This window comes from Chionomys nivalis, chromosome 22, assembly GCF_950005125.1.
Source record: "Chionomys nivalis chromosome 22, mChiNiv1.1, whole genome shotgun sequence".
Taxonomy (NCBI): Eukaryota; Metazoa; Chordata; class Mammalia; order Rodentia; family Cricetidae; genus Chionomys; species Chionomys nivalis.
Window position 1 is genome coordinate 53,899,158 of NC_080107.1, and position 17,717 is coordinate 53,916,874.

A 17,717-nucleotide genomic window follows, 5' to 3' on the forward strand; every position below is an offset into this window, starting at 1 on the left:
GAGGAGCCTGGGATTGATAGCAAAGTCCTGTGGTTCAGACTGTGGACACTATTGAATGGCCCCTCCAAGGTCTGTGTCACCGAAGGACTAGTGGTCACTCCTGCTCCTTGCATGACTCTGGAGGGCTTCTTTTGTTTTATTCACCATGTCCCTTTGCCTTTTCATATGGGATATACAGATTTGCATGACAACTGCCAGCACTGGCTGCAATATTGATCTTCCATCCCAGAAACCGATGAGACCCTCAAACCTATCCCCTCTTAAGTAGGTTTTCTCAAACTATGCTTTTCCCACCCCGCCAGGACAGATCTTCACCTCTACCCTGGGTAGGGAAGCATTAAAATGTTACTATGTTATCCCAGATCTGGCTCCCAGTAGCCCTGAGTTGATTCTGACACTGCCTAGCTGTCAAAACCACTAGATGCTTGATCCTGAGATCCCTGTGTGTCCCATTTGGGTTCCACCCTGGGAGAGAGCTGTCACTGTGTTGCGGAAATGAGCCACCACTGTTCTCTGGACATTAATCCACATAATGACTCCACCACTCAGAGCACCAGGTAGAGACTGCTCTTTGCACTGTATCAGTGAGAAGTTAGAGGCTCCAAGAGGTGAACAGCTGCATCAAGCATAGTGGAGCCATAGCCTATTTAGCATTGCTACCCTATAATCCACCTCTTTGGATTACCTCTAGAGCAGCTCCAGCTAGGTGACAAATAGAATCCTGCTATTATGTCTCATTATGCAAGAGAAATAATACCATGTTATGTGAGCCCAGATCCAGGTAGATTTTGCCTCTGAACATTGGCCAGGTCACTGCCCAACTCAGTGACCTCAAGCAGGTAACCTCGCCTAACAGAGCCTCGGTTTCCTTCTCTGTGAAGTAGAGGTGACCATAAAACTTCACAGGTTACCACAGAAAATAAACTGGGTAATACATGTAAAACCAGCCAACACTAGTGGAATGCTCAGCAAGCGGTAGTTGGTTTTAATCAGTGCACCTGCTTTCCTCCAAGAGCTGATTCCCATCTGCATGTCTTAGGGGAGGAAAATCTTGAGCTAGTATGCACGAAGACCAACCTCATTGTGTCTCCTCTGCATCCACAGGCCTCCCTGCTCATCTGCGTTCCTGTGCTAATCAGAATTTCCTGACTTCTCCCTGTTTGTCTCTGTTAATGCTGAAGGAAGGGGCTCCTGGCACAGATGAGCTGAGGCATGGGCCGACACGCCTGTGATTTGAATGTCTTTACTATAATCTAGCAAATGTGTGCAGGGGGCCTCTGTCAATACTGGGGCTGTGGCCAGAATGGGCAAATACCAGCAGCCTGGCCATCTCTGCCCCACAAATCATTTGAGAAGCCCTGGTTGAGCGCTTACATTTGCCCTAACTTAAAACCATCGGAACAGCAAGGCAGCTTCACAAGGAGACATTGATTCTTTGTTTAGGGCTAGTTACAGGGATGGGAGTCAGCCCCCAACATACCTCAGCTACTCCACACTTGCTGCAGAAAGCTGTTTTTATCCTGTCATTCCAAGGGTGTATCAGAGTCATCTGATTGACTGTGCAGTGATCTTCACCCCTCTATCTGCCTCATGACCTCATTGTGTGCTGTGCTTGGACTTGAGCCCAAGAGTCATAGACTGGAGATCCCTGAGACTTTGAGCTAAAGGCTTCGCTATGAATGTCCCTTCCTCATGAGATGGGGATTATATGTGAAGGTCTTGGCAAGGATAGGACAGGCTTGATTGGCACACATGAGACCTCAGCTGACATAGGCCCCTTCTCTCTATGCTCATGCTGCCAATGTTACAGCAAGGGAACCCACTGCTCCTCCCACCCTTCTTTTGTCCCTGTGTTCCAGTAAATAAGGATTTGCGAACTATGCTCCACACCACAGGGGAAGTCACATTGGTTCCTTGGTAGCTGCCCAGATGACCTGTGAAGAGTAATCTTCAGACCAGCATTAAAACAAAATGGAGCTGTCACACATTATGTTTGCTTCTTGTCCTTACTCTGAAAATGATAGGAAAGAAAGAGACAGAGCGAATATGGCCCCTCTTCCTTTCTGCTCAGTAAGGCAGAAAATGTGTGGACTATACCTATATTAAGAAGTAAAATTAAAACAGCTGAGATGCAGCATTTCCATGAACTGATGAGAACACAGGAACTAGAGAGATGGTCCAGTAGTTAAGAGTGTGTTATAATCTTCCAAAGGCCCCGAGTTCAGTTCCCAGTACCCAGTCATGTGCACATACACATAATTAAAAATAAAATCTTTAAAAGAAACAAACACAGGTGCATGTACCAGCTATGAAATACAGTGCCCATCAAATTTATTATTGTTTAAAGCCAATATCACATGGTATAAAATTGAACAGCAAAAATCATGCTAATAACTAAACATTGATTCCCTTCTTGGGGTGTCAGTATACTATTGTATCTAAACACCAGGATAGATCTTGAAAAAAAGAAGGAGGGATGGAGGAAAGGAAGGAGAGAGGGAACGAGGAAGGGAAGAGGGAGGAACAAAGGAAGGAATAGATTTTAGAAGCATTTTATTTTCAAGAGTGTTCATTTTACACTGGTCCCTGCTTGTCACAGGCAAGACCAATCTCTACCCACCATTATTTGTGGGAAACCCATTGTGGAAACACCCTCTGTGATGATCTGTTTCAGTCTTCATTTTGACACTGTGAGGGACCACTATCACTATTATCACCAATAAGGAAAGACAGATTGAGTTACCAGAGATTACTTGACTGCCAGGCAGGTCAGGGTTCAAGGCCTTTCAAATCCATGGCATGTTCTCTCTTTACCATGTTGAGTTGCCTTACAGAGATTAAATGGGAAGCTTAAAGTTTTTGTAAAGGTTCCTTTAGCAAAAGCAGTCCTAGCCCTCTGATGTATCAGGTGCCACTCCACACTGTGGTTGTTTGTTCCCTGAACTTGGCAGAATTCCTTTAAAATAACTGACTTACTATTAGGGAAATTTTCAAGCCAATACCAAATAAGCAATCACCTTGTACCCTGCCATGTGCTGTCGATTTTTTAAAATCATAATTAAGAAGGTTTTTATAAAATTTCCCATCTTAGCCATTTTATAATGCAGTCCCATGTCCTTCAATACATTCACATGGGTATGCAGCCATCTCCATCTCCCAAACTTCATCTTGTCTAAATCTGAAACCCACTGAACAGCTCTTCAACTGCTCCTGGCCCCCATTCTACTCTTTTCTCTATGAATTTGATCACTCATAGTTACCAGTCTTCTTGACTGTCTTGTTTCACTTAACATAGTATCATCAAGGTAACCTGCGTCTGTCTGGAATGGGATCAAGGTGCATCCATGCTGTATCATGTATCAGATTCCTTTTTAAGGCATGTGTAACATACATAAATACCACATTTTGACTCAACAGATAAAGCACCCACTGCACAAGCATAAGGACCTGACTTCAGGTCCCCAGCATAAAGTGGGAACTTGCCACAACCCTGTCATCTCATGACTGAAAGGAAATACAGCAGGATCTCAGAGCTTGCTTGCCAGCCAATGTAGCTAAAACAGCGAGCTATCGTTTGATGAGAGACAATATAAAAAGTCAGGTGGAGAGAGGCCAGCAAGATAAGCAGGTAAAGGCACTTGTCACTTAATCTGTTTTCAATCCCCAGGATGCAAAAATAAAGTGGAGAGTCATTGAGGAAGTTGCCTCCTGATGTCAACCTTCACATACACAGAAGCACTGCCCCCTCCCCCGCCCCCCACACACACAAATAGCATTGCCACGGTCAGAATATTCTCCCATTCTTATATGGTCCTTACCTTCATCTACTTCCCACCTTGTACCTGGTGTTTTTATGATCTGTGTTATATATTTTCATTCTTCTTACCCAGAACCTGGCTTATAAGAGCTGTTTTTTAAATGTTTGAATATATATAGATGAATCTTGCAAAAATAATGGGTTTTTAATTTTAAATAAAATCTATAAAAAGGAGACTGCTCTTCTTGTCTTATGTTCAGTAAAATTGATGTTTTTGATAACAGTTAAATTTGTTAAGAAACAGAGGAGTTAGCAGAACAAAGAAAGTAGTTTGAAGATCCTGGTGGGGGTTGTGTTTGTACACCAGTACTGAAGAAGCTGTGTGGATGAAGCCATTATTTCTGGAAGATTCAAACCTTTGGAGTCACAGGCTTCACCTGCAAACAGTGATTTAACTCATTAGTGATGGACTTTTCAATTGATTCCATATGTCAAGAAGATAGTCCAAGAGGGAACACTTGTCTTTTTGTAACAGAGGCCTTGATGGGGTTGAGCAGCTGTATTTTACTGTCCTTGGGGTCATAGATGGAAAAACTCTTTACTAATGCCATCTAAGCACAAATGCTCTTGGCCTGACTACCTGGAATTAATGTTGCCATCCATCAGCAGGTTGCCCCAGTGCCTAGAGTGTCACCTAAGAAGACAAAGGTCTAATCAATCAAATAAGAGACTAAACCAGCAATGCTTGCAATTTTTGTAAAGAAGAGAATTAACAAGAGACTGTCTATAGTTATTGAACTATGACGTGGTGGAAGCCGTGACAGCTGTAGGGCACAGGAATACAAAGTGGAAGGGAAGAGCTCTGTGTGCTTACGCTCGTCCTATGGCAGGGATCTTCACTTAGCCCTTGCTTTCTCCCAAGGGGCTTATGTCTGAAGGGCTGGTGTTCTGCATCCTAAAGGTTTGTTAAGGAAACTCTTGATGCTGTGCATCTAAGACACATCTGTGGGACATCTCCAGGAGCCCACTAGTGAAGTGTGATCATTGTCAGGATCTTGGAAAGAGTGTCACTCCAGGGGATGAGTCCTCTGTGATTGGTTCTGGGCCAAGGTTTCAGGTACAAGTGGACAGTTCATCTGAGCAACTCTAACACCCTCCACTCTGAACACAAGCACCACTCATCCCTCATGGTATCCCAGACTTCTTTACCAAGACAACAGGGTCTGTGTCACACCAAGGCCACAGGTCCTGCAGCAGGAACCAAGGTTGATCTCATTCTGTGGTTGTTTAACTCACATCCCTGCACTTGTAACTAGAGCCCAGGTTCTACAGTAACCCCAGAGGATGTGGAGATATGTTCAACAAAAACTTGCCCTCATAGGCTCCTGGTCAGAGAGGATGCTGGGAAAGACTGTTCTAGCACTCATGGTAATGGTGAGTGACTGCCACACCCAGGCCTGAGTCAGGCAGAAAGCAAAGAAAGTAAGGGTAACTATGGAACAACACAGCATATAGACCAGAAGGTACTTTTGTAAAAACAGATGTGGAAGAATAGATACAAAGGGACACAGAGGGACTATCCTAAAGGGCTACTCACCTGGCCAAAGACAAAAAGTTTCCCCGTCTCTCCCTGGTGTGTGTCACATATTATGTGGTATGTAAAGTTCTGCAAACAAGTGTATCTGTTCACGGGAATCACAGTATAAAGGACACAGTATAAATTATATAATGGTCATTACATGAAGGCTGCACCTGGGCAACTGGATTCCTGAGTAATATGGTGACATGATTGAACTTTGACCAGAATTGATAGGAACCAGAATGAGTGAAACAGAACAGAGAGCATGAAGGTGAACCCCCACCACAGCAGTCTGGCCTATGCCAGGGTCATGGGGGGCGAACAGTGAGTGTGTAAGATCCCTCCCAGGCTGGGCAGGAAAGACATTGGAAGTCTAACAGGTCAGTTGTGGATCAGTGAGGCTCTGACAACCAAGAAAGGGAAGCAGTGATTTGGATCGAGATGGGGATCCATAACTGAGAGGGTGAGTGCCAGATACGGAGTGACAGGCTTTAGAGGGCTAGTAAGGTTCTGGGCTGGTGATATGCGTCAAAAATCGTCAGTGTGTATAAAATCCTAGAGCGAATATGGCCCCAACAGTGAAGAGAAAGGCTTGAGGGGATGAAGTTCTCTCTGGACTTGGTTTGATGGAGAAGGGCCAGTCCATGCCAAAGTAACATGAGCAGCTATAACTCCTTTCCCAGGGACCAGCAGTGGCTTATTCCTCCCACGTGCCACACAGTTAGCAGTTCCTCCCTTGCTTCAGCTGCCAGGTAGCTCCAGAATAATTCTGTGACTTAAGTTTAGAAACTACATGAGAAGCAGCACATCCAGAACTATTTCTAAATTATTTCACAATGTGTGTGCCTCTCAGCAATCATTTTTCTTATTTGTTGTCTTGGATGCTTGCAAAAGTGCCTTAAATCCTTTGTAAACTTGAGGAGGGTTTAACTGTAAAAATACATTTTTCCATTCTCATATTTCTAGGCCATCCTTGCAGCCTGAGCAGTGAGGCTGCCCAGTTGCTGAGTTAATATTGGCTAGATTGAAGCAAAAGGAATTCTTGGAACTTAAAGGAGCCAGACAGTAAATTTAACACGTAACTCATTAAATCAGGATAAAAGTGGAGCTTCAAACATCTTTTTGTTTGCAACCAAGTCCATGAAAGGAGGGAGTGCCCTAACACAGCTTGAGATGTAAAAGTGAGATCTTTCATAATCAGGAATGCAGACCAAAATTAAAGACGTGTCTGCATAGACAAGTGCTGTAAATGAGTTCAAAGAAAGAGCGAGGCGTTGACTATACAAGACCAGGATGTATGTTTGTTTGTTTTAAAACTTAGAGCATCATTTTCTTGACTCAAATGTACTTTGTGGACAAAAACTTACCCATCAGATAGCTTAAACACAAACTTTTGCAGGTGGTAAATTTTATTTTTGATCAGCCAGTATTTCGTAAATTATAACTTGCTATAGGTCAAGCTAGTGGGAGCTAGGCATGGTGGTACACACCTGTAATCCCAACATTTAGAAAGTTGAGATAGGAGGCTCACAAGTTTAAGACCAGCCTGAACTACATAGCAAGAACCTCTCTGGGGTGTGTGTGGGGGAAAGCCTGGCAGTGGTGACCCACACCTTTAATCCCAGCACTCAGAAAGCAGGTGGATCTCTATGAGTTCAAGGCCAGCCTGGTCTACAAAGTGAGTTCTGGGACAACCAGGGCTACACAGAGAAACCCTGTCTCGAAAAAAAAATCAACAAAATAATCACTTATAAATGAGTTTAAAACTATTTTCCGCAGTTGGTACCTGAGAAAAGGCCACCAAGCACCAATGTGCCCAGTGTCACCCCTGTCCATCTCTGAAAGGTTCATCTCTGCCTTATCAGGGCCCCTTCAACATGAGGCACTGACTGGCTTCGGGGTTCTACCCCTAAACATGGCAGGATACATTTGGAAATCATCACACTGGCAGGCACAGTGCTAACTTTCTCTTATGATCATCAGTGTTAGGGACCGGGTGAATAGGGCTGCCCAGCTGAGCTTGGTTGTCAGCCTCGCTTTCTAGTCTCTCTGACTTGGGGTTTAATTCTTCCTAAAACAGCTTCCTCGACCATCAACTAGAATGACCGGTGATAGTACGGAATAAAGGAATAGGCAGATGTGGAAACCTGCAGAAGGGATGTTGCCTGCCTCTTACCATTATGTTCTTTCTCCATTTCCCAGGAAGAACCCATCACCTTCAGTGAGGAAACCTTCGTGTCCCACTACCGCTCTGGAGCCATGAGGCAGTTCCTACAGAATGCCACACAGCTGCAGCTCTTCAAACAGGTGCCCAGCCTCTCTTGGCCTGTGCCAGGTCTCTAGTGGGCATTTCTGTAGCTGTCTTCACCTTCAGCACTAAGAATGAGGGAAGGAAGGAGACGGGTCGGGGGAGGACTCGGGGGCAGGGCTGGTGTAAAAGGGGCATCAGGTTCCTGACAGCTCTTTGCCCTGCAGTTTTCTGAGTTAGAAAAACACAGCCAGCATTTTCGAGAGACTTGTGGTTTTCAAAGGGCCTTTTCCATCTTGAACAACTTGGCTGATCTTGAGGATAGACCTTAGTGCCCAGTTGGATGGCTCCCCTGTTTATAGACAAGCTATGGTGTGTTTCCTTTTTTTTCTTTCCAGTTTATTGATGGCCGTCTAGACCTTCTCAATTCTGGCGAAGGTTTCAGTGATGTCTTTGAGGAAGAGATCAACATGGGCGAGTATGCTGGTAAGACACTGCCCATGGCATTCCTGGCACAGATGGGATTGTTTTCTTTTTCAGGAGAGGGCATGGGGAGACAGACTTCAACCTTGCCCTTGGAAGAGTTGGGAAATTCCTCATTGTTTTGTGACAGAATGCACGTAGTTTAGCCATGTGTAGCCTCTGATCCCAGAGTCATTATTCTCCTAGGTAGAAAAGTCTGACAGAATGTCATGGCCAGCATGATGCAAGGGACACTTAACCAGATTCTGAAGTAGGGCAGCTAAACTCAAATGGGGCCCCTGCCTCATTGTTAGTTGTGACATCTGGGCCAAGTCATGTCCATTTTCCAGCCATTGTTCTCCCACTCCTACACTGACAGTGCCACAGACTACTTGGCAGGACTTCTATAGTGAGGAAGTGAGTTATGAGCAGCATTGCACAGTCCCCAAGACAGTCCTGATCATAGTGTCAATGCTCAACACATGTTTCTGTGTAGCATGAGCATTGTCAAGTTGTGCACAGTGATAAGTAGTCCCAATCATGGGAAGGCTGAGGGGAGATCACTTGAGCCCAGGAGTTGGGACCAGCCTGAACAATACAGTGAGACCCTTTCTCAGACAAACAAATAAATGAAAAAAAAAATGCATCATTGCTGGGTGGCCAGTCTCAGAGGGATCATCCTCTCATTTTTCAGTGGAAGCAACTGGGGCATGTCAGTAATGAGCATCTCCTGAGTCCCAATCTGGCTTCTTCTTCCCACACACCACTGGTTCTATCTTTGATGGCAGAGATGACACTACATACGCATAGTTTCATGAAGTCAAAATAGTGATACTATTTTACTACTAAACCTGTCCAGTCTGGGCTGTGCTGATGACCTGAGCAACAGTGCACAAGCTCACAGAGGCAACTTCACATCCACAATTGTTAAAGCAGTACAGAGTCTCTGGACATGTAGACTGTCAACAAGCATTCCCCGAACATGGTACCCAGAGCTGAGTAAACAGTATGAGCACTAGCTTTGGTCCTTAGGAAAAGAGGTGAACGACTAAGCCAAATGCAAATTAAACCAGTGCAGGAGGAGAGAGACTGAGTTGTGTGTGGTTGGAATCGAGCTCCATTGACTCTTATTCCACCCTTCAAGAGCTTAAAGAAGGAGCAGACTCTGGGTCAAGTTCTGACCATGGCAGAGGGGTTCAGAGAGAAGACAAGCTCTGTATATTGCTGAAAAGTATCCTGCTGAGACCTCGTTTGCCCTCAGAATGCAAAGAACAGGACTCACCCATAAAACCTGTCACCAGGAAAATGTACCAAAGGTAGCTTGTGTGTCCAGCAGGACTCCTACACTAGATAGTCAGCTCTGGTGACTCATGGTACATCAAAGAATATGAATGTGACCCGAGGGAGGAAGAAGATATATGCATAGTATCCTGGGTTCAAGCTTCAATGCCACCTGGCCTTGCACTATGCCATGACGATCAGAAGTTCAAGATTATCTTGGGTGACATAGAAAGCAAAAGGCCAGCATGAACTACATGACACTCTTTCTTTAAAAGAGTTCTTTTTTTTTTACAAAAAAATAATTGTAATAGAAAGAAGAGAATGACGCTCCAGAGGATCTAACATTTAACTGCCTGTTCTGTTCACTTCAACACAGATAGCAGGGGATGGTAGTTCCTCTTGGTCAAAGTGCAAGGCTGTGCCAATGGAAGCATGGGATGGAGAGGCAGGAGCTTTGTACTGTGGGCACTGGTAAAACAACTTACTGAGAATGAAAACCTGTGGCCTGACTCACTGCCACATGCTGCAGAGAGTAGCCTCCTCACCTTCCTAGACTGTGAACTTTCCAGTCTGTACAAGGGCAATTTAAAGAATTCTTTGAATGGCAGCCTCTCTCCCTCCTCTTCCCCTAGGCAGTGATAAGCTGTACCGTCAGTGGCTGTCTACAGTGCGGGTAAGTGTGCTCCATTCAGAGCCACCCGGTTTCCTCTTGGCCTCCTGGTAGCCCTCTGCTCCTTGGCCATCTACAAAGCTGCCCCAAGATGCAGAACATGCCTTTCTCTCAACTGAAGATGCTGTTGTTTTAATGCCAGGCTACCATCCTATGGAAGAGACTAGAAGGAGACAGTCTCCCTTAATGGAAGACAAAGAGGCAGGAGAACCTGCCAAGGCCCATGGAGTGATGTATTGTTCTAGAACATTTCCTTCCATGACCAGGCAGTTGTCTTGATCACAGGGAAGCCAAAGATGTGTCCTCCTTGCTACCCTGCAGTGTCTTTCACAGCAAGGGCTCCTGGGAAAATGAAGAACATATCCCTGGGAGACTTTTCTTCACCTCCTTACTGCTATTGCTATTGTCTTGTCGAATTGGGAGCCAGGTGCTCAGGGCTCCTTTGGCCTCTAAGGAATCCAAATTTTACCTTACTTTTCCATGACTTTCTAATTGAGTATGTACTCAAGGCCTACTGTGTGCCAGGGACAGCTGGCCTCTGGGAATCCAGAGGGGGGCAGGTCCTGCCCTGGGGGAGCTCCCCATCTCGTTAGGGAGACAAACACGTAAACAGGCAACTCCAGCATAATGTGATAAGTGTTCTCTCCTGCTCTGGGGCCAACCGCAACTGCTGCCAAGCAGGTCCCGTGGAAGTGGCTGGAGTTGGCCAGAGTAAGCAGCTCCCCCATGAAAGACAGCCTTGTTCTTAGATGGCCAAACACAGCACTTGGCACATCAGAGGCAAGCAATAAGGACCTGTTGATTGATTGATAAAGGGAGTTTCAGTACTCCAAAGGACCCTTTAAATGGGGTTCTGAGGAATTTTGGAAGGCAGCATGGAATAGATGAGTAGGTGAAACTTTCCTGTTGTTCTACAACAAAGAATGCTTTCTAGGTCAAACTGTAATGTTTTTCATTAAAACTCAAAATCTTTAAGGCAAGCAGTTACCAACAATTGTGCTAAAAGTTGAAATAACAATTACTATCATCGACATTTGATTAAAAGTCTTTCAGAGCATAAACCCCTGGGCCTGGCATTCCAGGCTCTGTAATAGCTACTCCATGTGGCCCCCCAACCTCATTTTCACAAGTCAAGAACCCCTTGCCCTCTGAGAGCATACCCATAGCTCCCAATTTCTGCACTCCTTTATGTTTTGTTTGCTACCCCTAAAAACATCAATTCCTACTGTGTTCCACATTAATCATCCCCTCTCCTCCTGTATGGCCCAGGTCAAAGGTTTTCTGTTCCAGAGCCCTCTCCAGTCTTCTGGTCTCCAAACTCCCAGTGCAGCTCCCACCATCCAGATGTTACATGAACCCTGGTATGTCCCTCACCTACACACAGAGTCTGGTGGTCTTCAACTAAACCCTCTTGGCTCAGGGTCCTTACAGCCTTACAACATGTTACCAGGGTACAGTTGGAAATGGACTGTGCACTTAGCTGCCTCCTAACCAGTGGACAGCCTTTCTCCAATCTTCTTTCCATACTCCCCAAGGAAAGTGAGGAACCATAATGCCAGCGGGTCCTGGTTGATCAGGACCCTGTTTTCTTCCATAGCTTGATGTTAGCTAGATAGTTCAGTTATGAAATATGACTGAACACTAGCTATGGTAGCTAGAAATATTTAAAGAGCTACTTATAACCATAAGGAAACCCTTACCTCAGGTAGCCTGGACAGGAGCAGGTACTAAGCAGAACATTGAGCCCACTGTCTTCCCTTGACTAGTTATCGTGTGCCTCTTCCCCAGTCCCCACACATGATTACACACACACACACACACACACACACACTCAGTCTGCCATAGCCCTAACTGACCCCAACCAGTGACCACCTGGGCCTGCTTCTCTTCTCACACACTCTGGAAACGTTGCCTGGCTTGATTAAAGAGAAACACTCATTGTTGGTGCTGGCCCACTCTCTCTCTTGCCCACATCGCTGATTGACATTTTTATTACAGAAAGGAAGTGGAGCAATTCTGAATACTGTAAAAACAAAAGCTAACCCAGCCATGAAGACTGTCTACAAGTTTGTAAGTACTCGTCACAGTCTGTAAGCCATGGGTGGGTTCTTTCATGAAACCTCTTTTGTTGTTGTTGTTGTTGTTGTGCTTGTTCTTGTTGTTAGTTTTGGTTTGTTTGTTTTTTTCAAGACAGGGTTTTTTCTGTGTAGCCCTGGCTGTCCTGGAACTCACTCTGTAGATCATGCTGGCCTTAAACTCAGAGATCTTCCTGTCTCTGCCTCCCAAGTGCTAGGATTAAAAATGTGTACCACCACACCCAACACAACCTGATTCTTTAGTATATTAATATCTAGATTGCAGAAGTGATCAAAGGGTGGCCATGCCATTTCTTAACAGTCTCAGTGTTCTGAGAATTGCTTGGCATTGCTGTTTTATGTGCATGGTGGGAGACCACCCCTCATTTCTAATCTCTCCATGTCAGGTTACATGTATAGTTACATAACAGGGAATGTGGAGACCAGTTGGGGAGGGCCTCTGTTTTATAACCATGACTATGTGCATGATGAGAAGACCCCTCAGTTCTGTCCCGAATTCTTCATCCTCTCTTTTAGCACTGCTCTATAGGAAGTACACTGTGAGACTGGGGCCCACAGCAGGTGAGGGGGATCCAGCAGCTCCGGCACTTCATCTCTCACAAACCTCGAGCACTGTTCTTGTGGGTTTTTCCTCCTTAATCATTTGACCCTGAGCTACACACATGGGTTGGCTTTGTTTTATTTTTATTTTTAATTGTACTTAAACTCTGGTTACTATAGTGGATGGGTGGCCACCAGCAAAGATACACAAATCAAAACTGGCAAAAAGTGGAGGCCATGGTGGCCACCAAAATGAAATTTAGTAAATGGCACTATAAAAACCTGGCAGCTGCTGTCGTGTTTCAACCCTTCAGTCTGGAGAGCCTGCTCCTGAGGCCCTGCCCTGGTAAGGTCTGGCGGGTGCTCTGAGTCTTGCGGCAGGTAAAGCTGCTGTTCTTTTACTGGTGCCTGCACCACGCTGCCGAGGTAAATAATTATGGAGAGCAGAAGAAAGGCCTGGGAAGGAAAAGAAGAAAAAAGTCTCTGCTGTCAAAATGCAAAAATGGAGTCTCTGCAGCGCCTTTAAGGAATTTTTTTTAACCTTTTCCCTTTGTATTTGTTTTCACAGCCATTACATTTTCAACTTGATGATCCCATTTTTCCTTCCTTTTTCTAGTAATCAGAGAAGGTGGTTCATGGTGGAATGAAATCAAGCATAGACCCTGCTGGAAACAGAAAAGGAATCTTAACTTAAATTAATTTTTCATGCAGGCAAAAGATCATGCAAAAATGGGAATAAAAGAGGTGAAAAACCGCTTGAAGCAAAAGGTACTTGAAGTTCTTATTCAAAATGTATAAGCACTGTGTATGAAATGCGTGGCCACAAAAAAGTAGGATGTGATCAATAGAGGGCTGTTTGATACAGTGTTGTTAGCACACTTCAAAATGCATTACCAGCTGTCCGGGAGTTTCACACTGTTATAAATATTCACAGACAAAAAACTGTCTCCAAATAACATTAGGACTCTTTGTGGTCTTAAACACACAAAGGCGAGCAAGTTCAGAGTTACCACTGTCCCCTGCCCTGCCCCACCGGGCCTGGGGTTTGCAGGTGTCCTCCCCACCACCACCCTCTGCCATAGGTCTCAGCATAACCTAAACCATAAAAACATGTCCAGAGAAAGGACCCCTCTGGTCCTGGCACACACATGGTCCCTACACAAATACATGCACAAAGAGTGGCCGGAAAGGAATGTTGTGGTTCTCCCACCACACTGTACCGAATGAGAGTAGCCTAGCCTATGTTTAAGGCAGTCAGGCAAACAGAGGCTCTGTGGTCCATCCGAAAAATTGCATAAAGTCACTGTGTCTAAAATTTCCCCAACCTGAGTCTACAGGGAGTACAACAAGGTGACCAGAGCAGGGACCTTTTGGGTACTGTTGCGATATGACCTCTGATACTGTGATTGCCACTCTTTGTTAAAGATGGGCCAGGCTAGGAGCTGTCACCCCGAATTCACAAAGCTGTGAGTGAAGTAATTGCCCAAGGCCACAGTGTGTGAGCCCAGCAGAAATAGGATTAGATCTCAGTTCTGGTGGCCTCCACCGTCAGAGTACTGCCATCCTCTACTGCCCAGTGCCCTCCCAAAGAAGTGTTTTCTTTGGTGAAAGATGTCTGAAGTCATTTTACCCACATCCCTAAATGTACCATTATCTTGGCATTTTGTTTTGATTTTAATTGAAAGTAGTTTCAACTTTATAACATCAGAAAAATCCTCATTAACTTGAAATGGGTCAAAGGAATTGATTCTTTTCTTTTAATTGGAAAATAATTTGCTCTGACTAAGCATTTAAATTCCTAGCTTCTCTGACAGTGAATTCTTAACAGCCGAGGTTCTCATCCTGTGATCTAAACCCTGTAACACAAATTCACACAGCCCCATGTTTGTCGGTTCATCCTAGCAGCTGTGATTCTTTTGCTGGTTGTTATTTGAGTCACTAGTCATACCCTTTCATCTTCTGTCCCAGTCATGTGGACCTGAATTAGATGTGTCCAGGAGGGAGCTTTTCCCTCCCCAGTGTCTAGATTGTAGGCTGTGGTTGGTTAGTATATTTCCTGAAATAGGAAAGGCGGGGTTTCCCCCTCAGGTGCCAGAGAAATGGCCTCATGGGTCTCATTGCTTCTGCTGACCATGAAGCCAGGGACTCAGGGACTGCCCTTCACAGTCTTTCCTACCACTCATGTGTCCGCAGCAGCCAGCGGAGCCCAGCTTCTCTCATGTATTTACCCAAAGGCTCATGTACACAGTCTAGATCATGTTCCTTCCACGCTCCACCTTTTCCTTCCTTTGCAGACTCTAAAGACAATTTTTGCCCCTCCCCTTCTCTCTCCCCAGCCCACGCCAGTCTCTTCAAGAATAGCTTCAGGAGATAATGTTCTGTAGAGGGTGTCAGCACACCTCAGGTGACACAAATGGTAAAGGCATTTTATAGAAATGTGGCTTGTCACCACTGGACTGTTGACAGATCTATTAGTGCACCCTTTTCAATTTTCACTTCCCCTTCTCTCTTACAGATTTCCTCAGACTTGATATTTTGCAGTTGTTCTTGGGAGAGCTGTTTTGTAATTGAAACCCCAGTATTGTTCAGTATATATAGGCACCTAGTCTCTGGTGATCTCTAGCTCTTTTTCTTGAGCTAATTTAGGATATGGCTTCCCCTGACCTATCTCGCTGGAGTGGAAACTATTTCCTTGACTTTTTTCTTCCCCTTCCACCCACCCCTTCCACACTACATGGAACCTGTCGCTATGGCTCCCCGGATGCACCTAACACAGATATCGCAAGTTTGGTTTCTGCTATGAAATTGAGGCAGTTGCCAGCAAAGACCTAATTTTCCAACATGCTGGGTTGCCACCTTGCCCTCCTCAAACTCAGCATAGCAATGGTGACCTTGCACATATAATCAAGAACCCAAGCTTGCCCTCTTTGCTCTTGCCTTGGGTTTGAATTGCAAATAGAGAACGTGAGGCTGAGCTGAGGAGAGGTCACCACGGTGTGTGGAGGGTCCATCATCTCTAATGCGGCTGAGCAGGGCCCCTTTCCCATCCCTTGTTCATTTGTGCTATAGATTTTTCAAAGCCTCTGAAACAGCTTTCAGGGTAACTGTGACCAGTGACAAGTGATTGTTCATAGATCCTATAGTGTGGCTTTATTCCACATCTGCTCTGCTTCCCCAGGGACAAAAAAAAAAAAAAAAAAAAGAAAAAAAAAAGAAAAAAGAAAAGAAAGAAAGATGGAGAACATATTTCTCTGGATAAACAGAACAAAGTGGCCAAGTTCTGCTGTAGACTGGTCTCCTTTGAAGTCCTACCTGCTAAGAGATAGGAAGCAGAAAAGACAGAGATTTAAGCCATGGCTTCCTAAGGGGACCAGTGGCACTTCCCTGGGGGTATGTCCTCACCTGCAGAAGAACATCAACAAGTTGCATTGCTTCCCTGGTCCGGGCTGTCCAGAGAATGCCACTTTAAATCCAGTTGCTGCACCCACACCCTCTTCATCTGTTGGTACCGCTAAGACACACACAGAAGAAAATGTTAAAGAAAATACTAAAGAATAAAATCCGTAATTTTTTTTAGTATTAAAATGCTTTAGCCAAATGGGCCCATTTCATAGCCATTTGGAAAGTTTCTAAATCTAAACAACAAATTGAGCTTCCTTAGTATCACTGTGACTGAGAGGAACAAACCCATAGTAGGCTTGAGTTTCTAGGCAAACACTTGCAAGCACACTGAAGGCGTGAGCAGGCATGTGGGGAGTGGGGAGAACAGGTAGACTCTTGCAGAACAGACATTTTCACACCTTATCACACAACTGTCAGCTCCCTGTCTTTAGACACATTAAAATATGCTGCAGCCTCGATCACTGAGACTCCAGTTTGGCTACTAGTTTGATATCAATATTCATATTTTAATTTACATTTTCTGTTATGGGAAGTAGGCTAGGAAAAGGCAGGTACAACACAATTCTCAAAGAGGAGAATGTTTCTTGCATAGGCCACCCCTCCCGCTTTCCCCCAGTGGCCTGTTTTGGAGATATGGCATTTGGCCTTCTGAAGCCTACCAGAAGATTCAGTCTGATTGTATAGGATATTAACTGTGTGGCCCTGAGGGCGTTACCAGCCCTCTCTGTTTTCCTCGTCCATTAACTAGGGACCATCTTAGAAGAGGCAACATGTTAACAGTAGAACTTGGCAGCAATTCCATGAGTGAGAGTGCATTATCTCCATTTTTTGGCCTATTACCTAGAATACACAGTCTGCCCAAATAGCCATGTGTGCACACACTGAGAGATGGCTGCCATGAGACCACCTCCCTTTAAACTGCTTACATGCCACAAGAGGAATCTTTCCAGACATGGCTCTGACATAGCTACATTTTTTTGATTAAAGCCACCCTGTCCTTGCCGACCTCTACCTGCCCAGCAGAGAGGGATGTTCTAGCTTTTCGGTGAATGCTGGACCCTACTCCCAACTCTAGGTGTGAATGCCTGGCCTGGCCTTGCTTCTCCGCCTCAGGAAACCTGTCCCCAGCTCCTGCAAAGGCCTTAATGGCCCACTCTGTTCCCTGGTGAGGCAGTGCTCACCAGGCCCCTGCCTGTTGTCTGATGCTCATCCACAGAGGAGGGCCGTGTGCTAGGCCTATCTTCCCCCACAGAGATGTAGGGAGCTATGGGAAGGTGATAGGAATAGAATTCTCCTCAGCTTCCTGTGCTATGCCTAGTGATGGGCTTGGTGGAGCTCTCCCTGCCTGTAGCCTCGAGGCTCCTGGAAAGGCCCCTGATGTGTAGCTCTGTCTTCCTCCTGTGTGAACCTTCAGGAAGGAGTTGGCCCACCCCACCCCTGCATTCCCTTATTTCCCTTTTTAAAAATGACATTTAGAAGGTCAAGTTTTTTTTCCCATTTGCCAACAAAATGCATGCTTATTGGGAATTCAATAAGTCGAGAGAGAAATAACATCCCTTCCAACTGCATTTTCTTGTGGTGCACACTGAACATGCCCCTCCTTCTAAAAAGATTCTTCTGTGAGTTCTTGTTTTAAATATCCCATACATTTTATTGGCTGGGCATGTATACACACACATATA

At 45.1% G+C, this 17,717-nt stretch overlaps 1 protein-coding gene across 5 annotated transcripts in view; it reads left to right on the forward strand.

Annotated features, from left to right (window-relative positions):
• Dennd1a (DENN domain containing 1A) overlaps nt 1-17,717 on the forward strand; it is a 555,957-nt gene that overhangs the window by 487,100 nt on the left and 51,140 nt on the right. For all 5 annotated transcript variants that reach the window (XM_057754486.1, XM_057754484.1, XM_057754482.1 and 2 more), the window contains 5 exons: nt 7,539-7,643; nt 7,983-8,070; nt 9,960-10,000; nt 11,996-12,067; nt 13,345-13,401. In XM_057754486.1, the coding sequence (XP_057610469.1) occupies nt 7,539-7,643; nt 7,983-8,070; nt 9,960-10,000; nt 11,996-12,067; nt 13,345-13,401 (363 nt within the window). The remainder of the gene's footprint in view (nt 1-7,538; nt 7,644-7,982; nt 8,071-9,959; nt 10,001-11,995; nt 12,068-13,344; nt 13,402-17,717) is intronic.